Source organism: Phoxinus phoxinus (assembly GCF_949152265.1).
Source record: "Phoxinus phoxinus genome assembly, chromosome: 8".
Lineage (NCBI taxonomy): Eukaryota > Metazoa > Chordata > Actinopteri > Cypriniformes > Leuciscidae > Phoxinus > Phoxinus phoxinus.
The window spans coordinates 31,575,170-31,601,564 of NC_136883.1; the positions used below are offsets into that span (position 1 = coordinate 31,575,170).

General features: G+C 37.6%; 1 protein-coding gene across 6 annotated transcripts in view; it reads right to left on the bottom strand.

Annotated features, from left to right (window-relative positions):
- Positions 1-100: 100 nt before the first annotated feature.
- The window catches only part of edc4 (enhancer of mRNA decapping 4), a 29,159-nt gene continuing 2,864 nt past the window's right edge, over positions 101-26,395 (bottom strand). For 2 of the 6 annotated variants that reach the window (XM_079621411.1, XM_079621412.1), the window contains exons 3-29: positions 26,084-26,195; positions 25,655-25,754; positions 25,352-25,538; positions 24,421-24,568; positions 24,179-24,283; positions 23,930-24,039; positions 22,112-22,195; positions 21,857-21,952; positions 20,851-20,950; positions 18,475-18,655; positions 18,282-18,348; positions 18,103-18,194; positions 17,544-17,734; positions 17,389-17,465; positions 17,084-17,216; positions 15,259-15,866; positions 14,177-14,278; positions 11,965-12,108; positions 11,786-11,819; positions 11,331-11,511; positions 10,284-10,439; positions 10,007-10,122; positions 9,561-9,726; positions 9,153-9,339; positions 7,586-7,805; positions 5,439-5,602; positions 101-2,574 (exon numbers count right to left, since the gene is read on the bottom strand). In XM_079621411.1, the coding sequence (XP_079477537.1) occupies positions 2,391-2,574; positions 5,439-5,602; positions 7,586-7,805; positions 9,153-9,339; positions 9,561-9,726; positions 10,007-10,122; positions 10,284-10,439; positions 11,331-11,511; positions 11,786-11,819; positions 11,965-12,108; positions 14,177-14,278; positions 15,259-15,866; positions 17,084-17,216; positions 17,389-17,465; positions 17,544-17,734; positions 18,103-18,194; positions 18,282-18,348; positions 18,475-18,655; positions 20,851-20,950; positions 21,857-21,952; positions 22,112-22,195; positions 23,930-24,039; positions 24,179-24,283; positions 24,421-24,568; positions 25,352-25,538; positions 25,655-25,754; positions 26,084-26,195 (4,045 nt within the window). In that variant the 3' untranslated portion in view covers positions 101-2,390. Of the gene's footprint in view, positions 2,575-5,438; positions 5,603-7,585; positions 7,806-9,152; positions 9,340-9,560; positions 9,727-10,006; positions 10,123-10,283; positions 10,440-11,330; positions 11,512-11,785; positions 11,820-11,964; positions 12,109-12,618; positions 12,670-14,176; positions 14,279-15,258; positions 15,867-17,068; positions 17,217-17,388; positions 17,466-17,543; positions 17,735-18,102; positions 18,195-18,281; positions 18,349-18,474; positions 18,656-20,850; positions 20,951-21,856; positions 21,953-22,111; positions 22,196-23,929; positions 24,040-24,178; positions 24,284-24,420; positions 24,569-25,351; positions 25,539-25,654; positions 25,755-26,083; positions 26,196-26,395 lie in introns of all 6 variants that reach the window. The other 4 variants (XM_079621414.1, XM_079621413.1, XM_079621416.1 and 1 more) reach the window with 4 other exon arrangements.

A 26,395-nucleotide genomic window follows, 5' to 3' on the forward strand; every position in this document is an offset into this window, starting at 1 on the left:
ATGTCTTTTTCATGAATAACTTAGTTTTATTCATGTTGAAAGGTGTAAGGAGGTGCCACTGCTTATTAAAACAGGTCTATGAAAAAGAAAACACAGTCTTAACTGAACATTGAACAATGTTTTCCTTTTTTATTCCAAAAACGTCTAGGATGAAAGAAACAAGTGTAAAATATACAACATAAATTGCAAACATAAGGAACAAAAATCGAAACACAAATGGAAAAAAAATGACAATTAAATTGTCGTACACAACCTGCAATGCAAATCTCTTGAGAGGCCAAAAAAAAAAAGTTTGTGTAAGCCTCAAACACTGAAGGCTATGTATTAAGAGTATAGTAACCCCAACATCATCAGACGTGTCTAAAACGGCATCGAAACCAATTACTCTCGCAATGCAACAAAACCTTAAAACTGACAAGACGTTTGACATTTCAACCTGACATAACATAAAACTGTCTATCCGATCGCAGGTTATCTTTGCTGGAAACTATACTATTTAAGAAAGTGAAATGAAGATGAAAAGGGATTAATACAGGTTTACAGAGCTTGAACAAAATGGGGTGTTAAATTCGTAAAAACAGGTTAACTTGTGTATACATGGCTCTCACCAGTAGCATGCAAGCATGCCGAGTTTAATATATCCTAATTAGAGCCTCAGATCTATCCTCAATTGCACAGCAGGCTCATGTCTGTTAAAGAGCTTTTTTTTTTTTTACATAAGAGAATAAAGCAAAAGGACACATTGCCTACACCCTGTAAAAATGTCCTAATGAGCCACACTGACTGCTGCAAAAGGCTGTGGATATAATATGCACAGCTCTAAAAATAAAGATGATAGGGAACGAATAATGTGTTAACAAACACAATCAACGGGCCGGCACTTCCTTGTTGCATTAGCATGAAACTTGTGAGGAAATAATGGATGAAAAAAAAAAAAGAATAGAAAAAAACCCCTCAGATCACAGTTTACAGCACTTTAAAGGAATTGATTCAGAAAAAAAAACCTGTCCATTCCTACCTTCTATTCTGTGTTAAAGTGAGAAAGAAAATTTGCTTTAAGATAGGCCACACACACACACACCAATGTGCCGCCTATCATAGGGGCCGAGGACAAGATTACCAGTATCTGATACGCAAAAGGCTGATAAGGCACTTTCTTTTTTGTTCTTCCTCTATCAGAGGACATGACCAAATACTCCCTCCTAATGTATAACAAGTGTTGGCTCAGTCCAAATACAATCAACTGTCTAGAACAGAGCAGAAAGTAGGCATCCCAGCTAGTTTCAGCCACTTTCTCAAACACTTTCAAATATTTGGGGGCTACGATACAGAATGAAACAAAAAAAACCTGCTTTAAAAAAAAAGCCTTGTTGCATTCGCTGTAGTGTAATTTCACAGAAGAACTGAAAACAAAGGGGGGAAAAATTCACAGAAACCAGCATATAAAATTAGAAAGAAAATACACAAATGCCTGCCCTCTAGAGACTTGCAGTTGTACTGCAGGTGATGGACTCGAAGTTCCTCTGAAGAAATTCTAAATAAGTATGTGGTTAGCATTCCTTGGTAATATAAGCCCTCAAACATATTTTACAGGGCTCTGTTGATTGGAAAACATGGCATCAACTGTGTGGGATGATTTTGCAATTGCCCAGAAGTTAAACTGTTAGAACAGAAATCTCGCTTTGACCTTTTTGTATCCCGATAGAATCAACAAAAAAAATCCAGGAACATGTCTGATGCTCCGCTTGACATGAGAAAGCAGCACGATGGCCAAATTATTTTCAGCAAAACAGACGAGTCAGATAGGGATCAGTGGCCTAAATACAACCTTCATCAATAACCAACAGGGCTAATGTTCATGAGGTGATGATAATGTTTCCATATCTGCAGCATTTAATGGCGCTTCACCAAAATAAACAGAAAAGCAGAGCAGCCAGAAAACCATCCGTTCAGCAGAAACTGGGAGTGTTCATGTTATGGTTTCGTTCTCATGCTCTCCACAGTCTTGTTCCTGATTCCTTGTCAAGGATGAAAGCCAAAAAAAACAAAAAAACATGATGTTGTGGTCTCAGGGTATTGAACAATGAAAATTAACTGAAGTATCCCATGTCCTGTTCTGCATTGATGATAGTGCCACATACAAACTGAGGATTTTTCACATGTGCAGGCAAAAACAAAACAAAAAAAACTGAAAGGAGGAAGGAAAGGATGGGGAGATGTAGTCCAAACCCACCAATATATCTTTACGTCCAAGTCTGGACTACAACTCCTAATAGTGCTTCGAAGAGCCAATAAGCTGCAGAGCACAGATAAGCAACCGAACAGCAAGGTGGTACGAGGTCATGACGGGAGGGGTTGTGGAGATGTCAGCTGTGCCATCAGAAGGGGCTCTAGTGATTGACCAGGCCCTGCAGCATCATCATGAGGCGACGTGCACGCTTGCCCAGAGGGCTCTGGGCGTCCTGCTGCAGGAAGTGGAAGAGCTTCTGTCGTACCTGGGACAGCACTGCAGACATGTGGTCTCTGGTGACTGGATCTCCGTGGTCCAGGTTCATCACAGCATCTTCTAGATAGCTACACATGAATGAGAGAAAGGACATACAAATCTTTGAATAAAGATGGCCATTCAAGTAACATATTTTATATCATTGCAGAAGTTTTGCCAGAGATCTCCAGAACATGAGATCGACATTCCCCCTTTCTATGGCTTTTCTAACTCCACTAGAGAAGGGTTTGTGGTGCCGTCAGTGTTTTTTATTTTCCCCACGGCATCCGAGAAACGAGTCGAATGGCGTTTAACTACTCGAGTGTTTCACACAAAACAACCTGGATATGAGAGTCCATGAGCAAAAAATGGCACATTTCAAAGTGCGTATTTCCAAACAGGTGCCTTTGAAATAAACGGGAACACCCCCCAAAAATTGCTTTCTCCAGGCATTTTAAGAGCTCCTTGGCTTACAACTGAAAAATACCTGCTGACATCATCGCAACCATCATGCAATCATCCGCGTCATGATGAAGGAGCCAATGTTTTCTTAAATCAGGCTTTGATTCAACTGGAGGCACCGTTTACATCATTTATTTCATCAAAGTGTTTTTGCAGGAAGGCTAAATTCCTTTAATCTCTCCTGTTACGATCACCAGTTTGCTTTGAAGCCAAATCTCATTAATATTGGAAGCACTTTGCACTGGGCCAGACCTCTAACAATGTATTAATATTAAATTCAAAAAGTGCAAGAGGTCTGAGCTTTTCATAGCTGAATTTTTAGCAGCCATTAGTCCGGTCTTCAGTGTCCTTCACAAATCATTTGAATATGCTGATTTGGTGCTGAAGAAACATTTGCTCAAGATGCCTTTTATTTCAGGCTTCAATGAAGAAAAACATTTATTCGAAATACAAATCTAACATAACATTTCTCATCAATTTAATACATCCTTGCTGAACAAAAATATGAATTTCTTTCAAAACCCCCCATCATTTGAATGACTAGCACTAGTCATTCATTCCAGTCCTCAAACACAAATCTGGTGTTTTTTTGACAGCTGTACTAACAGAACATGTTTGTTATTTCTTTAAGCTATTCTTTTTATAAAGTCCATCAAGGATTAGTAAAATGCCACCTGTCTGGAAAACTATGTGGGAAATCTCTCCATCTGTCTTATAAAATTAATAGACATTGCTGTATGATACCACCAGAGACTTGAGCGGTATGTTGCACAGAGGTCATCTTAATTACCTTACAAGCGATCATTAAGTTAAAGCTTCCGATTAAAAAAAAAAAAAAAAGGAAATGTAATACAATGACCTTAATATCCCCAGGACTTTGCGGTGTAGTCCTGTCCAGATGGCTAAGCTTTCATGCCCCATGGCAGTTTGCTCTATTATCACATGTGTAGGCCCTGTTCCAATTCATTTAAGCCCACAGTCCTGTTATCTCAACTATAATCTATTGGCCCGGAGAGATATTACATTCTCTGTGCAGAGAAATTACTGTTTACATCTTGTATTCTGCTAACCTTTATTTGCAAAGGTAAAAGCTGATCACAGCGTACAGGGCACGGTGGTATGACAGAACATAACCGTGTGATGCTAAAAAAAAGTCAACCAGTTGAGATTCAGCTGTACTGTTCGTAGCAAAAAAAATACACAGGCCTGGAACACCAAATTCAAAAATAATACAAAGCCAGAACCATCCACCTCATCATTCCTTTTACTGTTCACTGCATTTTGTTGTTTAATACTCGTGTTACATAATGTGAAGCAGCTGTTGTGCTTGTGCTAATGCCAGACTTGCTTTTCAGCATCACGTGCCATGAGCGCCACATGTACTGTATCATATGTCAAATATGGAATTAAGGTGTAGTGTGTGATTAGTAATTGGGTTTAAAAAAAAAAAAACAGTGTTTTCTGTTCAGGAGCGTCCAATCAAATTACTTTGAATATTTATGAACCATTAAATTATACACACTCACTACCTGTCAAAATTTTGTAATAATAATTGTATTACTTAATTTAACGTTTTTGAAAAGCTTCTTTTTCTCACCACATATATTTAATAGAAAAATATAGTAAACACACTAATATTATTACAATTTTAAAAATAAGTGTCCCATTAACCTTTAGAAATCATTAAAATATGCTGATTTGGCAGTTAAGTAACAATTCATATTATTAATAAATGTTATTCATAAAAAGGAAAGTCTCATAATTTAATTAAGTTTGATTTTCATATAAAGGTGTCTAATGGTTTCTGTCATAAACAAAAAGCGTAGACTCAAATAAATATTAATTCAGGCTCTATATAAATATATAAATCTATATAAAACCTAAAGCACGTGCCTTACTGCTTAAAATAACATCCTCATGTCCAAGCAGAAAGCGGGCATAGACTTACAGATGGTAATGTCTATGCACATATGGACAGTATGAAACACTAGTATTTTAGAGTGCAATTCAGAGATAGGACTGGCAGATAGCAGTTTATAGCAGTAAAGGGACTTGGCAGCACACAGGCAGAGCATTACTCTGTGATTCACAGGAGTTAGTCCCTTTCTCCCAGCAGAGAACTCTAATGCAGCCCAGACTGAACAGCACTTTAATAACTGCAGCCCAATGCAGCACTGCCACAGAAGCCGATGTCCCCTTCAGCACAAGGTCATTCACAAAGGAATTAAAGAGGAGAAGGGGACGATGTCTCGAGTCTTAAAGCATTAATGTCCTGTGATATGAAACCGCATTTTGCCCTTGATCACGTACGACACAGAGGACTATAAATAAATACTTAAGAGTTTAATCATTAAAAGCAGTGATCTGCATGCTTTTGCATACTCATTGAAACTACAAGGGGGGTGCTGAAGGAATAACTGCTATATAAAGGACATTTTGAGATAAGTATAGAGCATGGCTGCACTGACTGATGGAGCTGAAGGGAACAAACCTGATCTTGAGTTCTGTGCGTGTGCTCAGGTTGGTGGAAAGCTGCTGGATGAGGGACAGGAGGACGGCCTGATGGAGTGGACAGGGCTGCTGGCCGAACACTTGCTGAGAGTCAATGGTCTCGCACACGTACAGCACCAGATTCAGGTCTGCTGCGGATAAAGCCTGCAAGAAAAATCACAGCAAGCAGTCAGGAAAAAACCTGGAGAGGAATAATACAATACTGTTTTGCTGTGAAAGATGATCACATATATAGAGAGACGATAGTAAAAGGTCACATCCCATGTTATGTCATCTGTGGAAATAAGTATTAAACTAAGGGTTCAATTTCACCTGACAGTTCAGACTAATTATAGTGATTCTCTACAACCACTAAATTGACCAAAAATGCTAATTATGTAATAAATTAACAAGTTATGAATACAAATCAAGAGAATACTGAACAGTTATTGCAGTCTGACTCAGCACGTATGTTAAGACGTCTCCTCCCAAAAGATTAATTAGGCTATTAGTGATTTGCATTACTTGACTTGAACAATAACTCTACAGTGTAACCAAAAATGCTACTGATTTCCTCCATAGAGTAGTGTTTGTAAAGAGGTGGCTTGAAACACGCAGCATTATTCAATGTGTTGACGTAATTTCCACTGAACCAGGAAGAAACATATCAAACAGCTCCTGGTCCTTTTTAAAATAGCCAATAGCATTTAGTTTATATCACAGCTATATATTATATTTACCATGTAAAAAAAATAGCAAATGTGTGAATTTGACCATTTCAGCCTCCATTTATATGTAGGGGGCGGGAAGCTTTAGATTCTAGAGAGCATATGATTGGACAACAAATCTGATGAGAAGCTGAAGTGCAGAGTGATGTCAAGTTTTAAATGCTTATATCTTCTAAATGTGAATTTTGTCATTGTTTTGGAGCACTAGCTTATAGATAACAGTAAGACTAACACATTCATACTAAAAGCAAAAAAAAAACTCCAATATTGATTTCATGTGGATGGATGGATGGATGGATTTATGACAAACATACTTGTTTACAAATGAACAGAAACCATACATTAAATTAAATTCATTTAAATTCATTCTTTAAAGGTACAATGTGTAGGAATTTCTCACATCTAGCAGTGAAATTGTATTTTGCATTCAAACGAATAGTGCTCTCTAGCGCCTCGCTTTTTCAAATGCGTGTTGCAGCTACGGTAGCCGTTATGTACCAAGAAGTTATGACAACGTCTTCCAATAGCACTTCATCGAGTTTAACTATACATGTTCTACTGTTATGCTGCATATATAATGAACTACACAACCAAGCAATGAAAAAAAGCTTGTAATTTAGACCATAACATTGACTTCCCTGTCGAGAAGAAAGCAGGCAACTTCAGCGTACCTTCATTACCTCTTTCCACCAGGGAAAAACTATCCCCATATTTACCCTTCGTTTTTTGAATTCGCCGGTCACGTTTCTTTTAAAAAAAATTTTTTTGGCGACGAGGATTCCTTCTCCTGTGGCTCGGCATAAGTATGAAGTACCGTGCAGTGCAGCCTTTCAAATTTGCCAGGGTAGTGACAAACGCGCGCTTCTCACTGATCTCCTTGTCCGTTTAAGTCACATGACGCTGGCTCTGAACAAAAACGCATTGTTGAAACGCATTGAGGTAGTTAGTGCTTTTTGTCCCTCTCTGACATTATAGTTTTTCAAGATGGAGGAACGACATGGAAGCCTCTATGGACTTACCTGTCCCATGTAAATAAAGATAATAAATTCTTCGCTTTTGAGGATAAGTCAGATCATTGGCAGAGGTAATTCTACACGAATGAGGACATATTTATGAATAAAGACATTGATTTTAGCTAATACAATACTTAAACTACACAGTGAACCTTTAAAAATCTAAATCTGTGTTCTTGATATTTTTTCCAACAAAAAGAATTGTTATTGAGGGAGAAAGAAAATAGCTTGGTTGAGAACCACTGGCTTAATGCATGTAAAACTGTGTTAAAAGGGCTACGTACATGACAGCAGTTTATCTAATTGCACCACTAATGACCATAAAAAGCCCATAAAACATGATCACGGAAGCATGATATCATGAGTGAAATATCAGGCATATGTATGTCTAGCGATCGGTAACTAACCTGTTGGAAGGCCTCGTTAAGCTGGCCCTGCTGTAGTAACTGCAGTATGCTGGCCTGCTGGGCCTGGTAGTCCAGATGTGTGGAGGGGACAGGCGTTCCTGCAGCCGAGCGCATGGCCTGCATGATGCTGGAGGTGACGGCTGCCTGCTGCTCTTTCATGGCCTGACTCACCTCTCCCTTCACTATGCGCTGCACCTGCGTCAGGATTGAGTCCTGCAGGCTGCAGAGAGGAAAGACACCATTAGACTATGGCAACAATATATATATATAAAAATCGGTGGCAACAAGTGACTGCTAAAAAAAAGAAAGTAGCATGTCATTGAATCATTCATTTAAGATATTTGTTTAAAAACAGAAGTATCCAGTAATGAAAAAAGTGAGGCTTGCGCGAGTCAATTAATTATTAATTTAAACCAAAAAAAAAAAAGATATATATATATATTTTTTTAAATAGACCAGCAATTAACATTGTCAAAACCCCCAGTAAATTACATCATTTTGTTTAGTTGTCTATTCAGAATCATGGGAAAAGCATGATCTCTATTTATTTATTTTAAATCGTGATTAACTTATCCAGAATTATTCAGCTCTACTTCATTGCAGCATATAATTGACTAAATTAGAAATAAAGAAAGCAACTTCTTGGTTATGTAATCCTACAAATTACAAAGAAATAAAAAAGTTAAATACATGACTAAAAAGGAAGTAAACACTGTAAGCAAACAACACTGAATATCTAATAAATGTTTAATTCTGCTAACAAAGACTTTAAAATTCAAAGACAGTTTAATAGACATAAATGTATAGGCCTATTTGCTGAACGTAACACAATGGTATATGAGAAAGTATGTGTTTTCCTTTCTATTCCTAATAATAAAAAAGGCAAAAGCTGTAATACCTTTTCATATATTTCATAAATTTATGTTATTATATTATTAATGTTTAACGATTTTAAACAATACTTTAACTAATAAACTATTTATTAGACTTCTTTTTTTGGCCAAAAAGAAACACTTATCAGCTTATTATATATATATATATATAAAAAACATGCTAAAATGGGTGGTGAATAGTGAAATTTCATGTTTGTTGGATTGTAATTCAACACCATGCCAGATTCCGTATCAATTGGTGAACAATGTCAAAATACAATAAAAGATTGTATAAAGGATAAATATCAGACTGCAGTGTATCAAACTATTAAGTGACAAATTATCTTTGTATTTTTTTTTTCAAACGCCACAAATTTAATCCCTCAAATTTGAATTTAATACTACATAGTCTTAATTGCATTTATGTGAGAGGAAAACAAACCAGCTTTATTGACAAATTAAATCCAGGATTAGGCAGAGTGCCACACATACTGATCAATTTGCAATGTCCATAATGCAGAGCTGCCAAAAACAAAAAAACTTTCTCTGCATTACCAACCGAATCAATCTACTCTATTCATGCAACAAAGTTATCCATAAGGGAAGGCATACAAGGAGAAAAATAATTCATTATATTGATTTCTGACAAATATTGAATGGGCTCTGTGCTGCATGCATGTGACGGAAAGCCTTACTTTCCCACGATCATGTGGAGCTGATGCTGAACATCAGAGCACACGCTGGCCGTCACAGTGGAGGCCAGCTGGTCTTGAGAATTCTGGAGCGTGTCAATCATCTGTTGCAGCTGGCCAATCACGGGATCCCGTGCATCCTGGTCCCGCTGTTTCCTGTTCTTGACGTGCGTCTCTAGCTGTTGGATGTCTGCAGGAGAACGTAAAGTCATTATACATGTAGTAATAATACATTAAAAGGGTTGTAATAATTAGCTGGTGCTACAGACGCAAGATGTGTAAAACAGACCTAAAAAGCATGCAACAACCTGCCAGATTCATTAATATGCTCTATGCTTATTTTTTTATTGCTGTAAAAAAGCAGAAATAAAATGTCAGATTGGAAGCGAAGTCTATTGTGATGGTTCTTACACTCGTGGGTTCCCTGTTTGAAGCTGTCATTGATCTGCTGAAACATGGACTGGCAGCCTCTCTCAAACACAGGAAGCACAATGCTCTGGAAGGTCTCTTTGTAGGCTGCCTGAATGGGGCCCTGCATGGCCTCTGCAGCAGCACGACCAATGGCATCTGTAGTGTTCTGTGAATGGAAGAATAGGACAAAAAGTTAGAAGAGTTAAGAGTTTTCCCCTGTTTGTGCCTGTTTCGTCTTCTGTGATGAATTATTCAGTGCTACACTGGTGCATAGAAGTTGGTGCATTTCTTTTGAACTTCTCAGTTTGTAGTTTCAGATAAACATTCTTTACAGCCAGAAATGTTTTTAACCCAGCCTTTGGAAAATAATATCCTAACAAATGGCAAGTTTGGATGGATTTTTTTTTTGGATGGAAGTGCTCATTCTCAAACGTTAAGCCACTGACCTTGGACTTAACAACTTTGGTGACATTTTCCTTCAGTGTTCCTTCCACTGCGGTTAACTTGGCAGCGATGGTGCTGTTCATCTGGCCAGTCACAGGTTCTAGACTCTTCGATATGGCTGCATAAAAGGAAAAGGTCAACTAAAGCTCTACATAAACATTAAAAATCAATTAAAGTCTTCTTTCCAGCCATGTCACAGGGACAAAAAAGTTCTTTGCTGTATTGAACGTTGACAAAAAAGTACAGTTAAGATCTTGAGTTTAGCACAGCGCCACTCACTCTGTGGGACAATCTTCTTCATTTCTTCGCGTAAAACTTTGTCTAGCCTGTTGCACAGACTGTTGTTCAGAGTCTGGACAAGTTGCTGAACCAGCTGGTCGTGGAGCTGTTGGTTCCGGTTTTGTCCCTCAGCCAGAATTCGCTCCATTCTTCTCTCTGTCAACAGCTAGTTAAGGTTAACAACAAAAAGTATGGGCCCGACCAATCGAAAGGGATTTTTCTTCAGTGTGTGCATATGCACATGGAAAAAAAAACAAGATCATGCATTAGAGAACAATTATATTCATCTCAGCTTTCTTGCTTTTTCTTGTGATAGTGGCCTTAGATTATACTTCATTTTCATCTTAGAAATGTAGCTGCTTTATGTGTGGTATCATTCATAATACATTTAACTTCTTTAATGTGACCTATTTCAAAGTCAATATTCTGTAGAAATTACAGTAGGGTGGGACTTCTATATTTCTGGTTTATTTAGCATGAAAATTGAGCTTATCGCAGTATTCGATCCCGTACCAGCCGACTGAGAGACAGCTTCTTTCCTGAGGCTGTCAGGTTAATGAACAGCCAGAACTGATACATCTTACACACGCCACTATATCCCCTGTATACATTGCACTTACTCAACACCTCTTTTCAACACTGGACTCCACAGCAGCACTACACAGCACACAGTGCACTGCATTGATCAATACAATAATCCATATCACCGTAATACCAATCATGCGCATCATACTGTACTGAGTTATTTATATATGTTAATTGTAATTGTATATTGTCTTCTATGTAAATTGTATTCTGCGCCGTCTGGAGCACGCTCTTAAGAATTTCACTCACTACGGCACATGTGTTGTTAGTGATGTGACAATAAAAGGAATTGAAAACATGATAGGCTACAATATCAATATTACTCCGCCAGTGTAGCATTTTTGATGAAAGACCATGCGTTTAAGTTCTCTTAAAAAATGCTCAATTTCATATCGTTCTTTCGTTCGTTGTCTTTGCTCTAATCCTAATCTAGCTATGAGTCTCCCCCTAGTGGAAGGATACGTTCTTGCTCCTGCTGAGCCAACATGGAGTGCTCGATATGAGCCATGATGGAGCTCTGTATGGCATCCATGTGGCTGGTAACTCTCTGCAGAATGTCCAGCTGGTTCTGTCTCAGCTCTGCTAACTCCCTCTGCTGGCTCCGCAACATCAGCAGGAGCTCATCTTGCACCTCTGTGCTCATCTGAGAACACAACAGCAAATTCATTCCTCACACATGAAACTCAAGCATCCCTGATATCAGCAGAGTTCCAAGAGTCTTAGCAGTAACAGCAGAACATTCATACTACAGAGCTTGCCATGTTATTCATGGTTTAGAATTACATTCATGTTTTATTTATATGATGAATCACAGTGACTAGACAGAAAACAAGCCTTCATGCATTTTGATTGGGTTTACACAATACAAATGCTACGAAATGCATTCGGATTGTGGTGCAGGGGATCAACAGACTTACCTGGTTCTCAATCTGTCTAGACTGTGAGGACTCTCTGGGAAGGGAGAAAAACAAAGATGATCTAATCAGTCACACAATCAGATTATATGGCTGAAGGGGCTCACCACTTAATCCCAAATTGAACAATATAAACATTAATATCAGGAAGATTTACATTGTAAGGAGGGCAGCATACTCACCCTTCATCTTTCTTGCTCTTCCTCTTGAGCTTGGGGGAGCTGCGTGGTGATGTTTTCCAGTCCTTTACGGGAAGTCTGTGCGAGGAGCGAGGGCCACAGTTCCCCGACGAGGAGGCCAGACTGGCAACCTCATCATCATGATCACTGTCAATCACAGCAGGAAAAGGAAATACGTGAAAAAGCCAAGAGACCAGCAAAATTGTCCTCAGGGTATTGAAGATTGAACTACAGGTGTCTTAACACACCCTTAATTAGCATATTCGCATCATTATCTTATCACTACAGTTTGATGAGTCATGCTCAGATATGCAGACAGGAGAAAGAAGAAAATAGTTTTTCAGAATATACACTATGGGTAAAAAGATTGGGGTAAGTTTTTGTTTTGGGGGGTTTGCTTGTTACACAATGGATACTAATTTATTGTAATTATTTGACGTAGCCTACTTTTACACTTAGAATTATTCCTTGGCATCCTCACGTATTTAACTGCATTTTTTTTTTAATTGTTTGTGTGCTGGAGGTAGGCTATTACGTCGGGTGAAGTTAACATTAAAGCTAGCTGGTGAGAGAAAATTGCACCATCAAAGAGTCTGGAAAGTTGACAGCGAAAATATGGCATACAAAGAAGAATGGAAAGACAACCGTTCATCCTACCTAGTTTTGTAAATGCAAAGCCGCTGTGTCTTATCTGCAACGAAGTTGTCGCTGTTTGCAAAGAATATAATATTAGACATTTCATGACGGATATTTTAGAGGTGTGTCTAGGGATCCACAGACTCTTTTGAATGCATTTCAGAACATTTCAAATTAAAAGCTATCAATTATTCTCAAAATAAAACATTGCTGCAAAAACGTTCTCATACTTTTATTTTGAAGGCAAAATCACTAAAGACGAAGTGATTGTGAGTAACTGTTGCTGTCATGACAGATCCATTTCAGAACCAGCCGCTATCAAAATAATCTGGCTGCGGGCACGGGCCAGATATTATTGCTGGCGGGCCAGTTTTGGCCCCGTGGGCCGCCTGTTGCCGACCCCTGCTTTATACTGAATTCTGTTAGAGAGCTACATATAGCAGTTTATCTGTTCAATAAAATACCTTGCTCACCAAATGAGGAATTAAAACGGCATATTCGCATAACTTTTACAAAATTGTAAATCCCTCAGTTCTCACCACCTCCATAAAGCCAATCTAATGTTGATTCTCGTTTTGTTACAAGTTCTGCAGCGTTCTCTTTTCGCCAGCAGACTCTTTTTTTTAAATGGGTGATACCCTAGAGGTTTGTGATTTGCGTTCTCCATGTCAACCTTTCTCACTCATTGTGACAACTAACCTACGCCACTCCCACACCATACATGCGTCAAAGTAGCCGGAGCAGCTTTTCTCTATTTACACACATGCACTAGTGAGTAGAATGCTGTACAAAATTGGGTTCTTACAAAACCATCCCATCAGGTCTGAAATATAAACACTTATAATAGGCTTACCATAGTGAATCAGGGTAAGATTAAAAACATGTTTTGGAAGAAGGATTGATGTATTGACTAATTATTTAAATAAAAAAGAAAAAGAAAAAAAGAAAGTTACATAGTGTACAAAATGTTAAGAACAAAAAATGACTGAGGAAGCACAGAAACCGTTTTGGTGGCTTAATTTGGAGAATATCCTACACATCCCACATTATAGGATTCGTATTACAGAAACATCCAAACTCAGAATCCCATTTCAGAGCAGAACTCATTTAGAACACTAAACAGGAAGTTTTTGTAATACCGTTCCTAGAGGGAAAAAAAATTGACAGTCGTGACAGGTTTTCTTTAGCAGACGGTTTCCATGTCCTTGATTTGAATTGCTCACATCACTGTTAAGGTCAGACTAATATTCTGACAAATTTGACTGAATCCATGTAATTTTTCTGTTCCTAATTAAGTTACCAGCCAACTGGTAAGACATTTATTTCACAGCTGGTGTTAATGTTAATATTATGTGGCCACAGACCTCATAATACTACCATTAAACAACTTAATCTGAGATTCATGTATTTTACAGCTTCCTAAAGTGCTTGTATGACAAGCAAATGTAAAGTTAAAATGAACAGACAGCAGAAACTGAACAAATTCTTATTAAACATGAAAAATTAGTATAGTAATGGGAACTGAGCTACAGAGGATGCTGACACCTGGATAGGTGATGCTCCAAAATGTAAAGTTTACCTCTGCTCTGCACTTGCATCTTGACTGTCGTTCTGAGTCAGGTGATAGGTGCGCCTGTGGTAGGGGGAAGACATGTGCCTGTCCTTTATTTCCTCCCTAGAACTGGAAATAAACAGTCAAAACAGAGTTATCAAATGCTTTAGCTTTGGATCAAATATTATCAGAGATTCCGCAATTTCTCAAAACATAAATACTAAATGTTAATATTAAATTAAAATCAACATAAATTACAATACAGATGAAAAATATATATAAAAATTAGTGCTGGGCGGTATACCAGTTCATACAGACTACTGGTGTCTTTTATTTTTGTCATGATATGAATTTTACATATACCGCAATACCAGTGTATGCCGCTTTAACAACGATCGGAACGCAGCTCTCACTGTTCGAGAGAGTCCCTTTTCACTGTTGCACTGTGGTGAGGGAACAGCTGTTTGTGTTTCTAAACGTGACTGTGATGGATAGGTTAAACTAATTGATAGCGATCAAATATTACAGTGTTTCCCATACATTGGTTCACAATATCAACACAGCCTCTTGGAAAATCTATTTGTGGTTGGCACTGACATCGTTGAATAGACATGAGCACTGCACGTTTCAAAGTCAAAAAGCAGCGCAGATCTTTTTATATGAATGTATCTGAAGTGAACTGACGGTCTTTAGAAAAGTTTCGATGTTAATTCAATTAAATCTTTCTTTATCTTTCAGAAAAAAATCAGCGTTTATGAGCTTTGTGTACAGCCGTTACTGGGGAAACTGCTGTTTCTGCTGCTCCTAAAGTGCCTCCTGCTGGCACAGCCTTGCAAACCTGTATTAATACTAGTGGATTTTTCTATAATACTGACAATAAAATGGGGTGTTCCAAGTCAATCTACTGCAGTATTTCCTCTCTCAATCAGTAGAAATGTGGTTAATACCCAGTCATGCTTGAAATAAAATACCGTTATATAATGTGAAACTGGTGTAATATTTTACAATACCGTGATATGGATTTTTGGTCATACAGCCCAGCACTAATACAAATTATATTTTATTACATTATATTATTGTATATAATATATTATTGAACAGCAACTCACCAGTCTCCCAAACCATTGTCTCTCAGGCTGTTGCGAGTCTCTCGTGTGATATCGGGTGCTGCGGGCCACGCATGGTTCACGCTGCTGTCAGAACAAGAACCTCCAGCCGCTACAGCGTTCTCCTGTGACAGAGCCGTCTCTAGTAGGGAGGGTGTGTTATTGAGTCTTTGTTCTCCATCCACAGATGCTGCACCCAATTCGAGAGGCAGCAAACTGTGCTCAGCACTGCTCCGGGCTCTCGGAGACAGCAGGTGGAGGACCGATGCGGCTGAAGCCATGCTGTCAGAATGCAGGACGGAGTCAGCAGCGGCACCGGCCAGTCCTCTCTGCAGGGTTTCCGAGGCGATCTCGGGGATGTCCTGGGACATTGCCGTAGAAGCAGAGGAAATGACATCCGGAGAGCGAGCTCTGGTCGGAGAGGCCTGAGGGATAATCATGGGATCTATGGCCTGGAGATCCAGGGAGAGAGGAGGGTTTGGAGAGGAAACCTGTGGAGGAGGAGATGGGAAATAAGGGAGGGGAAGTCTGTGAGAGTAAGGAGCAGCTTCGCAGAGCAGAGAGGCCTCTCGCAGTAGGGATGGAGAAAGCACCAGGGGGGGAGAGAAACCCTAACCGGATGGGGATTTTAAATGGAAGAGTGGATGGAGGGATGCCAGATAAACAGAAGAATTGTTACATTAGTTTTTCATTTAAATCAGATCTAAAGGACTGACAGTCTGAGGTGTCATTTTGTGAGTGCTGAAATCTGATCTGATTTGTTCAGATGGACAGTCGATATTGATATTGCCCATGCTATATCTACAGTAATGACATAAGCATTTACTCCACCATTCAAGTTTAGGATCAAATTAAGAAATGTATGGCCTGGTTTCACAAACAGGGCTTAAGATTAAGCCAGGATTAGGCCTTAGTTTAATCAGGACATTTATTATAAAACATTACTGATGTGCATCTTGAGACAAAACAATAGCACTGACATATTTTAAGATGAAAAAAAAAAAAAATGACAGTTAAGATTTCCATTTCTAATAAATGCTGTAATTTTGAACTTTCTATTGATCCTTAAAAAAATTATTAGTTTCCACAAAACTATTAAGCAGCCCACCTGTTTTTCAATATTGACAATAAGAAATGTTTGAGCACCAAATCAGCATATTAGAATGATTTCTGAAGGATCACATGACACTGAAGAGTGGAGTAATGGCTGCTGAAAATTTAGCTTTGCATCACAATAAATTATATTTTAAAATGTGTAAAAATAAAATAAAAATATATTTTTTTAAATGTCTTTTCTAGGGCTGCACGATTAATCGCAATAACCCGAAATCGCGCTTAAACCGATTTGGCTTAGTGCAATTACAGAATCGCAAAGGCTGTGATTATTTTTTTATGCGCAGCTTGTCAGTGAAGCATGGCTCTGGGATCAGTAGCAAATGCTTCTCCACCTAAAACGTTTATAACGTGCATTTGAAAAAGCAACACACGTCAAATATCTTTCCAAACATAAGAAGCATTTATAAACCTCTTGACTAACAAAAGACAACATTTTAATAACATGTTTTTACTCCAAACTCACTTCATAACGACAGTTGAGCATCCCACTGTTGCACATTAATAATAAATATTATATAAAAAAAAAAGTGGTTTATTTTCGATTAATCGTGCAGCCCTAGTCTTGTCACTTTTGATCAATTTAATGCATTCTTGCTAAATAACATTATTAATTTCTTTAAAAAAAAGTCTTAGTTTACAAAGTCACATATTTTATACACGGTCAATAATAGTCGATATATTACTAAATGCAATTTACCATGTCCATTAATACCTGGATGTTTTCCCCAAGGCCTGAGATAAGGATGGAGTTGGATCTTGAACTGCCAGCGCTGGCACTCAGAGTCAAGCTGGTGTTGCCGCATTCGACAGACATTTTAGGGCTCTGGGTCAGATCATCTCCACCCCTGGAAGAAAGAAAATTGAGCAATGCCTATGAGTGCGTGACAGGGCCCCACATTTTCAATGTGTAATTCATACAGTGAAATCCAAAACTCTCTCTCAAAAAAACCCCCGCAACAACACTTTCTTAAACAAAAGAAAAAAAATGTTTTGATAAAAATGAGTTCAATCTCCCACCTTGCACCGTTGTCTGAGCTGCTCATGGCCGTGACTATGGTCAGGCTGCTTGCACTGCTGCCAGGAGAGGCGGGCATCTGAAAAAAGAGAGCAAGGATAAATGATTCACATCACTGAAGCGGCCTAATGATGAACCCGTAATATTAAAGGCTTACAGAAGCACTGGGCGTCATAAAGGCGTCCGGGGTCATGAGTTTGGGCAAGGCTGATGGGGCTGGACTCATGAAGTCAGCTGGACTTGGAAGCGGCAGAATTTTACTCAGGTCATTCTGTGATCCACTGTCCCCAGACTCCTTATCAGAGCTCATAGCCTCTACATTCAGATCAGCCAGCGGGTCAGAAAAACCTGGGGGAATGCAAATATATATAATATATATATATATATATATATATATATATATATATATATATAGAGAGAGAGAGAGAGAGAGAGAGATAGATATACACACACACACACATGAAAAAAAAGAAAAAAGGAAAAAAAAATCCCATATAGTGAAAATGCTTAACATTTAAATTTTAAAATAAAAAATGTATCTTTATTTAAATACATAAAATATATAAACAACAAGTCACACAACGCAATGATTTTTTCCTCGCTTTAATTCAGACCATAATTTGTCTAGGATATTTTTTTTTGCCATAGCACTGTAGATTCAGTAGTGATGGTCTCGGAAACATATGTAAAAAAAATTGTATACTTTACAGACTCACCAAAGCCATCTTGTGATCCAGACTGAGGCATGAAAAGGGAGGATGAGGCCCCCTGATTGGGCTGGAACCAGATCTGCACATCCTGTAGTGATCTGTAGGCATAAGAGTGTTATGAATATCTGAATACAAACCTTGTGCCTCCATCGAGGGATGTTTTTTGTATGTAAATAAAAACTCACTTTGTATGCACACAGTAGAGTTTAATCTGGATTCCTGATTTGGACTCTGAGGGTCCCTGGCTTCCTTCTGTGAGAAGATATTAAAACGCAACAGTATTAAAAGTGTTATCTGAATGCATGTTCACTCACCTTACAGCAAGACTACAAACATTTGCACACGCAAAGCTAGCATTAAAAAAAGGGAGGAACGGACCTGTTGTCATGCTTTCACTTTCCTCATCAGGGGGAAGGACCTCAGTGTGTCGCAATCGTGCACGGGCAACATCCTGTATGCCAAAGCTGAGCACAGGGTATGTAAGCAGAAACTCTGAAACTGCAGTGAAGTTGGCACAGCCTTTTTCCTGGTTCTGTAGCAGCTCCATGACGTACAACACCTACATATCAAACACACAACCCAGAATCAGCTGCAAATAAACAACCAGTTATTTACGTACACAATGTCATTGTTTGCTTGTTGTAATAGCAACACTGACCTAAGCTCATGAATCCCATTAAACAGTACACATGCTGGAGTTAGATAGTTGACCATGGTTTTAATTTGCTTTTATATTTCCTATTTGCCTTTCTACCTGTCCTAAAATAACAGAAATTCCAAAAACCAGCAGACAGACCTAATTTTTGTCTTTTTTGGTGTGAGTCAATTCGAGATTCAAGAATATCTCCCATCCACAATTGGTGCTTGAAGATGTTTTGCATCAGGTTTGACATCAATGTTTCCAAAAGACTAAACATATGAATGAATAACATTTTAGAGCAACACCAGAGGGAGTTTTTCAGTGCAATGGCAGATTTAGGCATGGGCGACATCTTTACGGAGGTGGCACGAGGCGTCCGGGGAAAAAAAAATAGAAAGAAAAAAGAAAAGTCAATATATCATGTTACAGTGTGGGAATTAAAAAGTGGTGTGTTTCCCAAAGCCAACTACGGTCTCAAGTTGTCATTACCAATAATGGAACTTGCAACCATAGTCGGCTAACAAAGTTTTTGGGGAAACGGACCCCTGGTCGGGATTCGGTGTGCACGCCCGGAAAAGTATTCTCACTCAAAAGTGAGGAGGAGCGGGGGTCGTTTTAAGTCACCTCAGGGCTTCCATTGAAGTGACATCAGTATAGAAAGTGGGATAAGTTCTAAATCAACACAAATGTAAACTATAAAAAATAAAAAAAATAAAAAAGCCAGGTGCCTAAATTAGGAAAATTAACATGCGACAATAAAAGGCATGTATGCAGCTAACCTCGTATCATTATGAGTGTCATTTTAAATATATACGGTAATAAAACGTTGCTATGTTGCTTGCTATGCTGTTACACGTAGGGCAACAAAATTCCTTTTTCGGTCTTAAAAAACTTACGTAAACAGACAGAGAATCTGCAGTCAGAGAACAGACTTTTTTTTTTTTAAACAAAAGTAATATCACTAACTTTATTAATATTTTACTGAACAGCTTTGGGGGATTTATGGTATTTTTTAAATTTCCCTCAATTTGTAATAATTTAAATATATACATTTATATAAAACAGCAAAACTATTTTCTGAAAAAAATTCACTTTAAAAAGACCAACATTTCTCAATTTCATTCATGGTGATAACATGAATAATGTGCCATGGTTTAGTGGAAGATTGCTGTCCTCTACTGGAAAACAAACACTTTTAAAATTAAAATAACATGAAGTTTCAACTACAGCCACTAGACGGCAGCAGAGGATTACACAATAGCTAATATTCCATTTCCAAGTTTTTCATTCAGATTTATGTTTAGACATTATAAAATCATTATAACAACAATTTGTTTAGCAATTTGTAAAACAACATTTTAACATCTTTTATTCTTACGTTTTTTGTTGTTGTTGTTGCAATTATGTCACCATTACAGTTAAACCTGAAAACGGTGTTATGCTATCAAATACTAAACGCACATTCAATCAGGATGTTTAAATAAACAAAGCCTCACATTTCAGGTCAGACAACACCACTGAGTAGATATTGAACAATAAACATGTCACAGACAGATTCGTCTCTTGATGGGGTAAACTTGAAACATTTCAGTTACGGTCTGTGCTATTTGCAGCGCTTTTCTGTATTTAGTTGCGTTGTGAGTATTTGCAGCAAGTGTCGTCAAACTGATAACGATGTGTCGTCAAACTGATAACAATGTTTTCTTAATTTGCTGGTGTTTTTTCTATTTGCATGCGTTTTCTTCAGATGCAACATGTTGAGCTTTGTACTATTTGCAGCACATTTCTTTATTTGGTTGCATTGTTAGTATTTGCAGCACGTGTTGTCAAACTGATGAAGATGATTTCTTAATTTGTTGGTGTTCTTTTTTATTTTATTTGCATGCATTTTCTTCAGTTGCAGCACATTCAGTAATATGAGCTAGAACCACCACTGTTTCAGTGAATAACGACTTAATTTAATTTGTATGGAAATGAGCAACATGGACATTCTGCAGAATAACTAATTGTGGTGTCAACCGAAGACAGAAAATCACACAGATTTGGTACGCCATGAGAGTAAGTAAACAAAACATGTGGGCATTAAATATGAAATATAAAATAATGAGTCTGACCTTCCTCTGAACATCACTTAGGATAAGAAACTCTGCAGACAGGTCCAAACTGGCCTTCAGGCTGGGTAGCACACTGCTGTTAAATGGATCTGGAGAAAACCTGAAACACAAATGAATTATTTTACTAAAATTCATATTTAGATCACATCCATAGACTTAAGGTATAGAAGAAAGTTTTATGCTTAAAGGGTTAGTTTTCCCCAAAACGAAAATTGTCATCATTTACTCACCCTCATGCCGTTCCAAACCTTTAAAACTTGTTTATCTTTGAAACACAAATTAATATATTTTAATGAAATCTGAGATTTCGGTCCATCCATTGACAGTTTGCACAACTACCACTTTGTCACTTCAAAAAGTTTATTAGATCATAAAACTAATCCTTATGAATTGAGTGGTTTAGTCCAAATTTTCAGAGGAGACATGATTGCTTTATATGATAAACAATTTAGACTTCTAACATTAAAGGTGGGGTATGTAATTTTTAATGAACACAAGTTCATTCTTGTGTTACGCAACACGTTTGAGCTTCAGCAAGAACCAAAAAGGTTCATTCTCCTGTGGTACGCAGCACGTTTTAGCTTCTGTTTATGTTTGCTGATAAATGTTTATATGTGAAAAGCCTAATTAAATATGTTCATCATATAAAACAACCCAGTAACTTTGACTTAACTGCTTGATTCATGTGGATTAGTTTTACAATCTCTTTATGAACAAAGCAACAAAGTGGTAGTGGCATGGACAGTCAATGGAGGGACAAAAATCTCTCAGATTTCATCAAAAAGATCTTCCTTTGTGTTTCTAAAATGAACCAATGACTTACTGGTTTAGAACGACATGAGGGTGAGCGATGACAAGTGTGTCATTTTGGGGTGAACTAACCTTTTAAGCTTTAACACCACCATAGAACATAGCTGTTGGCATATCTAACAATTAAAAATATAAACACCTCTATCGATCATGCAAGCTCCATAGTTCAATTACAGCTTTTAGCTTAAGAACATACCTGATGGTTTGTAAGCAGGTCCATGACACTGTGCACCACATTTTCAGCTCCTGGTTCTGATCAGCTCCAGTGATCAGGAATCGCCAAAACGGAACTCTTCAGAAAAACAAAAATGGTTTTATGTTCAAAGATATATAGCACATGTCTGACACACAATTTCAAAGAGTAAAGCCCAGAGTCAGATTCCCTGATTACTTGAGATGCTGACAAAAATGTAATTGCGATCACAGAAGACTAAATGAACTCGAGACTCACTCAGGGTCTTGCTTCTTGTGGTTGTCACAAAAGAGCAGGCAGGAAAGGGGCCGTCCATTATGTGGCTGCCATTCATGCAAACATCTACAAAAGGAGCATGGTTACTTGCATTTATTACCAGACTGTAGGTTATCGAATTAATTACAGGATGGCTTCAGAGGAAGAAAAAAACACACTCATTTTTGTTGTTAACAGTATGATTACATATTAAAGGGGTCATATGCAATTTCATGTTTTCCTTTTTCTTTAGTGTGTTATGTAGCTGTTACAAAGTTCAAACCTAAAGAGATATTCTTTATAAAGGTTAAGGCTTAGCCACACCTTCCTAAAACACTTCTTTCAAACACGCCCCCACAAATCTACGTCAGTATGTGGGGGTAGAGTTTTATAACACTGCCCAAATGTCTACGCAAAGAAAGGTGGCGTAACTTTTATTTTCATTGCGAAAGCCAAACCACTTTGTTTGGCCTTTCAAAAGACGACAATTAGAAAACAGTGCTTAAGCTTTATTTACAACACTGTTCCAGAACAGTACAACTAAAATTTTCAACTGTGTACTGCGCATTTTTCGGAGGACTGTTTCCTGTTTCCGGCGCGACGCGTAAAAAGACAGCAAGTCATTATAATCAGTAATTATGTCCCCAATGAAATAAAACTTTACCAATCTGATACGATCGTCCAGTCATGCTGGCAAAGTTGATCGATCAGCTTGGTCATCTGCATTTTCCGGATCAGATTCGGGCTCGAATTGATATGGTAGTGCTGACATTATCACCTGTCATTATTGCTTTGGGAGCTGAAGTGGTAACGGGCGTGACATTTTCGTCACATGCATAAGGTTTTTGGGCCAATCACAATACACTGCGTCGCTGGCCAATCAGAGCACACCGTGCTTTTCAGAACGATGAGCTTTGTAAAAATCGGCTTGTTACAGAAAGGCGGGGCATAGAGGAGCAACAATAATGTACAGTATGTGTAAAATAATGACTTTTTAACCTAAAACCGCATAAACATTGCATTAAATCAAATACACAAAATAAATGTTCTATGGTTTAGAACCATCATATGACCCCTTTAAATATCATATTGACAACTCATTTATGTGGCAATTACAGTCAAGTTACTATATACATTGATTTAATAATATAAATGTATAGAGACGGTGTTAAAGTACCTCATGTCTCAAAACACAAAACATTACAATAATAATGAACGCAAACAACTTATAGCGCTGACTTGTACCACCTGTCTGCTGCAGATAAATTTTGGTATTGACAGTGTTGCCAGAAAAAAGCATAAATCCGAGTCTGAGGGCGTGAACAGAACGTCACAGGTTGCTATCTCGTAATTACGGTAATCACGACTTGCCGTGAACGCAGCATAAGCTTGTTTTGGTTCAGGAGAAAGTGTAAAAGATGACCGCTGTTTGTTTGCGGCACTTGGTTACTTTCTGTCTACAACTTTAATGAATGCGCTGATGATGACGTGATGTGTTCACGAGCAGGGTGCGCGAAGGTATGGAAATACATATGTTGACAGGATTCTGATATTTTATCAGAATTTTTGTTATATTTTGATTCTATCAATGTTGAAAACAATTGTACTGCTTAATATTTTTGTAAAAAATTAACAGAGTTCAAAAGACCAACACTTATTTGAAATATAAATCTTTTTGTAACATTATAAATGCCTTTACTGTCACTTTTGATCAAATTACTGCATCCTTGCTGAATAAGTATTAATTTCTTAAATTAAAAAAAGCTTATAGACCTAACAGTTTTACAGTGTGTTCAATTTTATAATGTCTCAAGCATGTACCTGGGTTGGTCCTGTCCTTCAATGTAGATTTGCCAAAATTTTACATATCCATCATGACTTGCTGTGGCCAAGACAGTGCCATCAGGGGACAACGCTCCCTCACTAATGCGCTGCATAGAAAAATGTATGTTTAGTTATAAACATCACTCTACACAAGTACATAACTAATTTATGTGCCATTGATTACATTAAATCTAATTTCTTAATTAGTTAATACAGCACTGCAGGCTAAAGGATGGCAGGACTTACTGCTGTGTGTCCTCTAATGGTGATAAACCCCTCTTTCAGGTCAGTGGCATCCACAGGCCATGAGCTGTTATTGGATCGGAGGATGTCAAGGTCCCAAACCTCAGCCTACAAGTACAAGCAAAAATCCAGTTAAGAGAGTAATAGTGTTAAAAACATTTTAAATTTAATAATATGGGGAGATTTTAGAAAGAAAGTTATAAAACTGTCAAATTCAACACACACACACAAAAAAAAAAACATACTCTGTCTTCATGAAGCAGTGCCAATGTCTGACACGCATCCTCCGGGTTCTCATCATTGTCTTCTGGGATAAAGGGACACCAGATGAGTCTGCGGTTGGAATTAAGTGGAGTGTCCTCAGGCCTGTGGATGTGAACGATCACTTCATCTCTAAGAGACATCGATGTTAAAGAGAAATATCACAGTTCACCTGCTTATTATTAGTATTTTTACTAGGTATCACTATTTCGATGGTCCACTTTAGATATTCTACAAACTATAAGTAACTTTGCAACTACATGTCACCTAACTCTCAGAGTAACAGTAGACTGTCTGCTTAATATCTGCTAACACTATTTTGGTGGTCCCATAACAGATATTCTACTAATTATAAGCAACTACATGTCAACTTATTCTATTTACCCAAACCCTCTTAGGTTTTTTCCACATTTACTAATACATTATTAAAATAAAAAGTTGTATTTGTTAACATTAGTTAAGGCACTGTGAACTAACATGAAAGACTATTTTTTTTAGCTAACATTAACAATGAGCAGGACATTTGTTACAGTATTTATTAATCTTTTTTTAAGTTTAATACATTAACTAATGTTAACAAATGATACCTTATTGCAATGCGTTACCAAGTTACTTATAGTTTAGATATAGAATATTAAAAGTGAACCAAAGTGAGCCTTTTACTACAAATACATGTGAATCCAGATTTTTTGAAAAGGAATGAAAAGGAAATATTTAATATTATTTTTAAGGTATATTTGTGACACTGATCATGTTAATAAAAAAACAACAACAACAACAAAAAAAAACACATCATTAGTGGTCTCGAACCTTCAGGTAACTCATTAACTTCCTGTTTTTGTGAATTTTTTTTAACAAACAAAAAGTAAAACAAAATTAAATTAAACAAAGTAAATTTCCATCTACAGAGGATACGTTATTTTGCTGTTGTGACTAGTGAGCTGCCAAATGAACATGTTTCCAGCCTCATCCACGCAGGCCAAGAGGTTGGAGTCCAAGTGGGCGAAGGCAAGGTCTGTGACTGCACCGGTGAAGCCCTTCAGCAGCGAGCGCTCCGTCGAGCCCAGTTGCAGCACGCGGATCATAGAATGATTGTTTGCACCTGTGAGCAATAAACAATTACAAACCATTCATTTGAATCACATCAACATTTTATTCAAAGGAGTGTGCTAAATGGGCCATGTATAAAGACAGCAACAGAAAAGTGTGCAAACTGACCTCTGATGGCATAAGCCACGTATAAGTTGGACACGGCTATTAAATTGCCATAGTAGTACTTTTGCTCCCAGTCATATTTGGCAACTGGCTGTATTTTAACCTGTAAGACAGTCATGAGGAAAAGTTTCAAAGAAAAAACAATTTCCAGGGTTTCTACATATTTTGACCTATTAATTGTTACAAGTTTCCCAATAGTTCGGTTTGAAACATCAGTTTATAAAGTTTTGAAAAATAATTTTCTAGCTAAGTAAATATTTTCTAGCTGGAAGATTTATTGACTAGAAATTTCCATGACTTTAAAGATTTTATTCATTTCAAATAACTTCACAGCCCTGGTAATTTCCTTGTATTTTCAGGTTTTCCATGACTGTGAAACCCTGAACTGCTAATAAGAAACACAGTTTTGCACAAGTTAATTAATTTACACACCTTGTTGCTACCACGAGCCTTACTGTCAATACTAGAGTCACGGCTGGACACAATTTCCACATTGTTTGCTCTGATGGAGACACAGGTGGACTCATCATCTCCTGAAAGGCAGCTGGTACAAAAAAACAGACTTATGATTTTTTTTATTTTTAAACCCTGCTTACTCATCAACATACACTAATGTTCACACATTAAATATGCATTAAATTGATGAAAAATAAGAGTTAAAGCATAATCCTAAACCTAATGTTAGAAAAGATCTCAATTTCAAATAAATGCTGTTCTTTTGAACTTTCTATTCATCACGGTTTC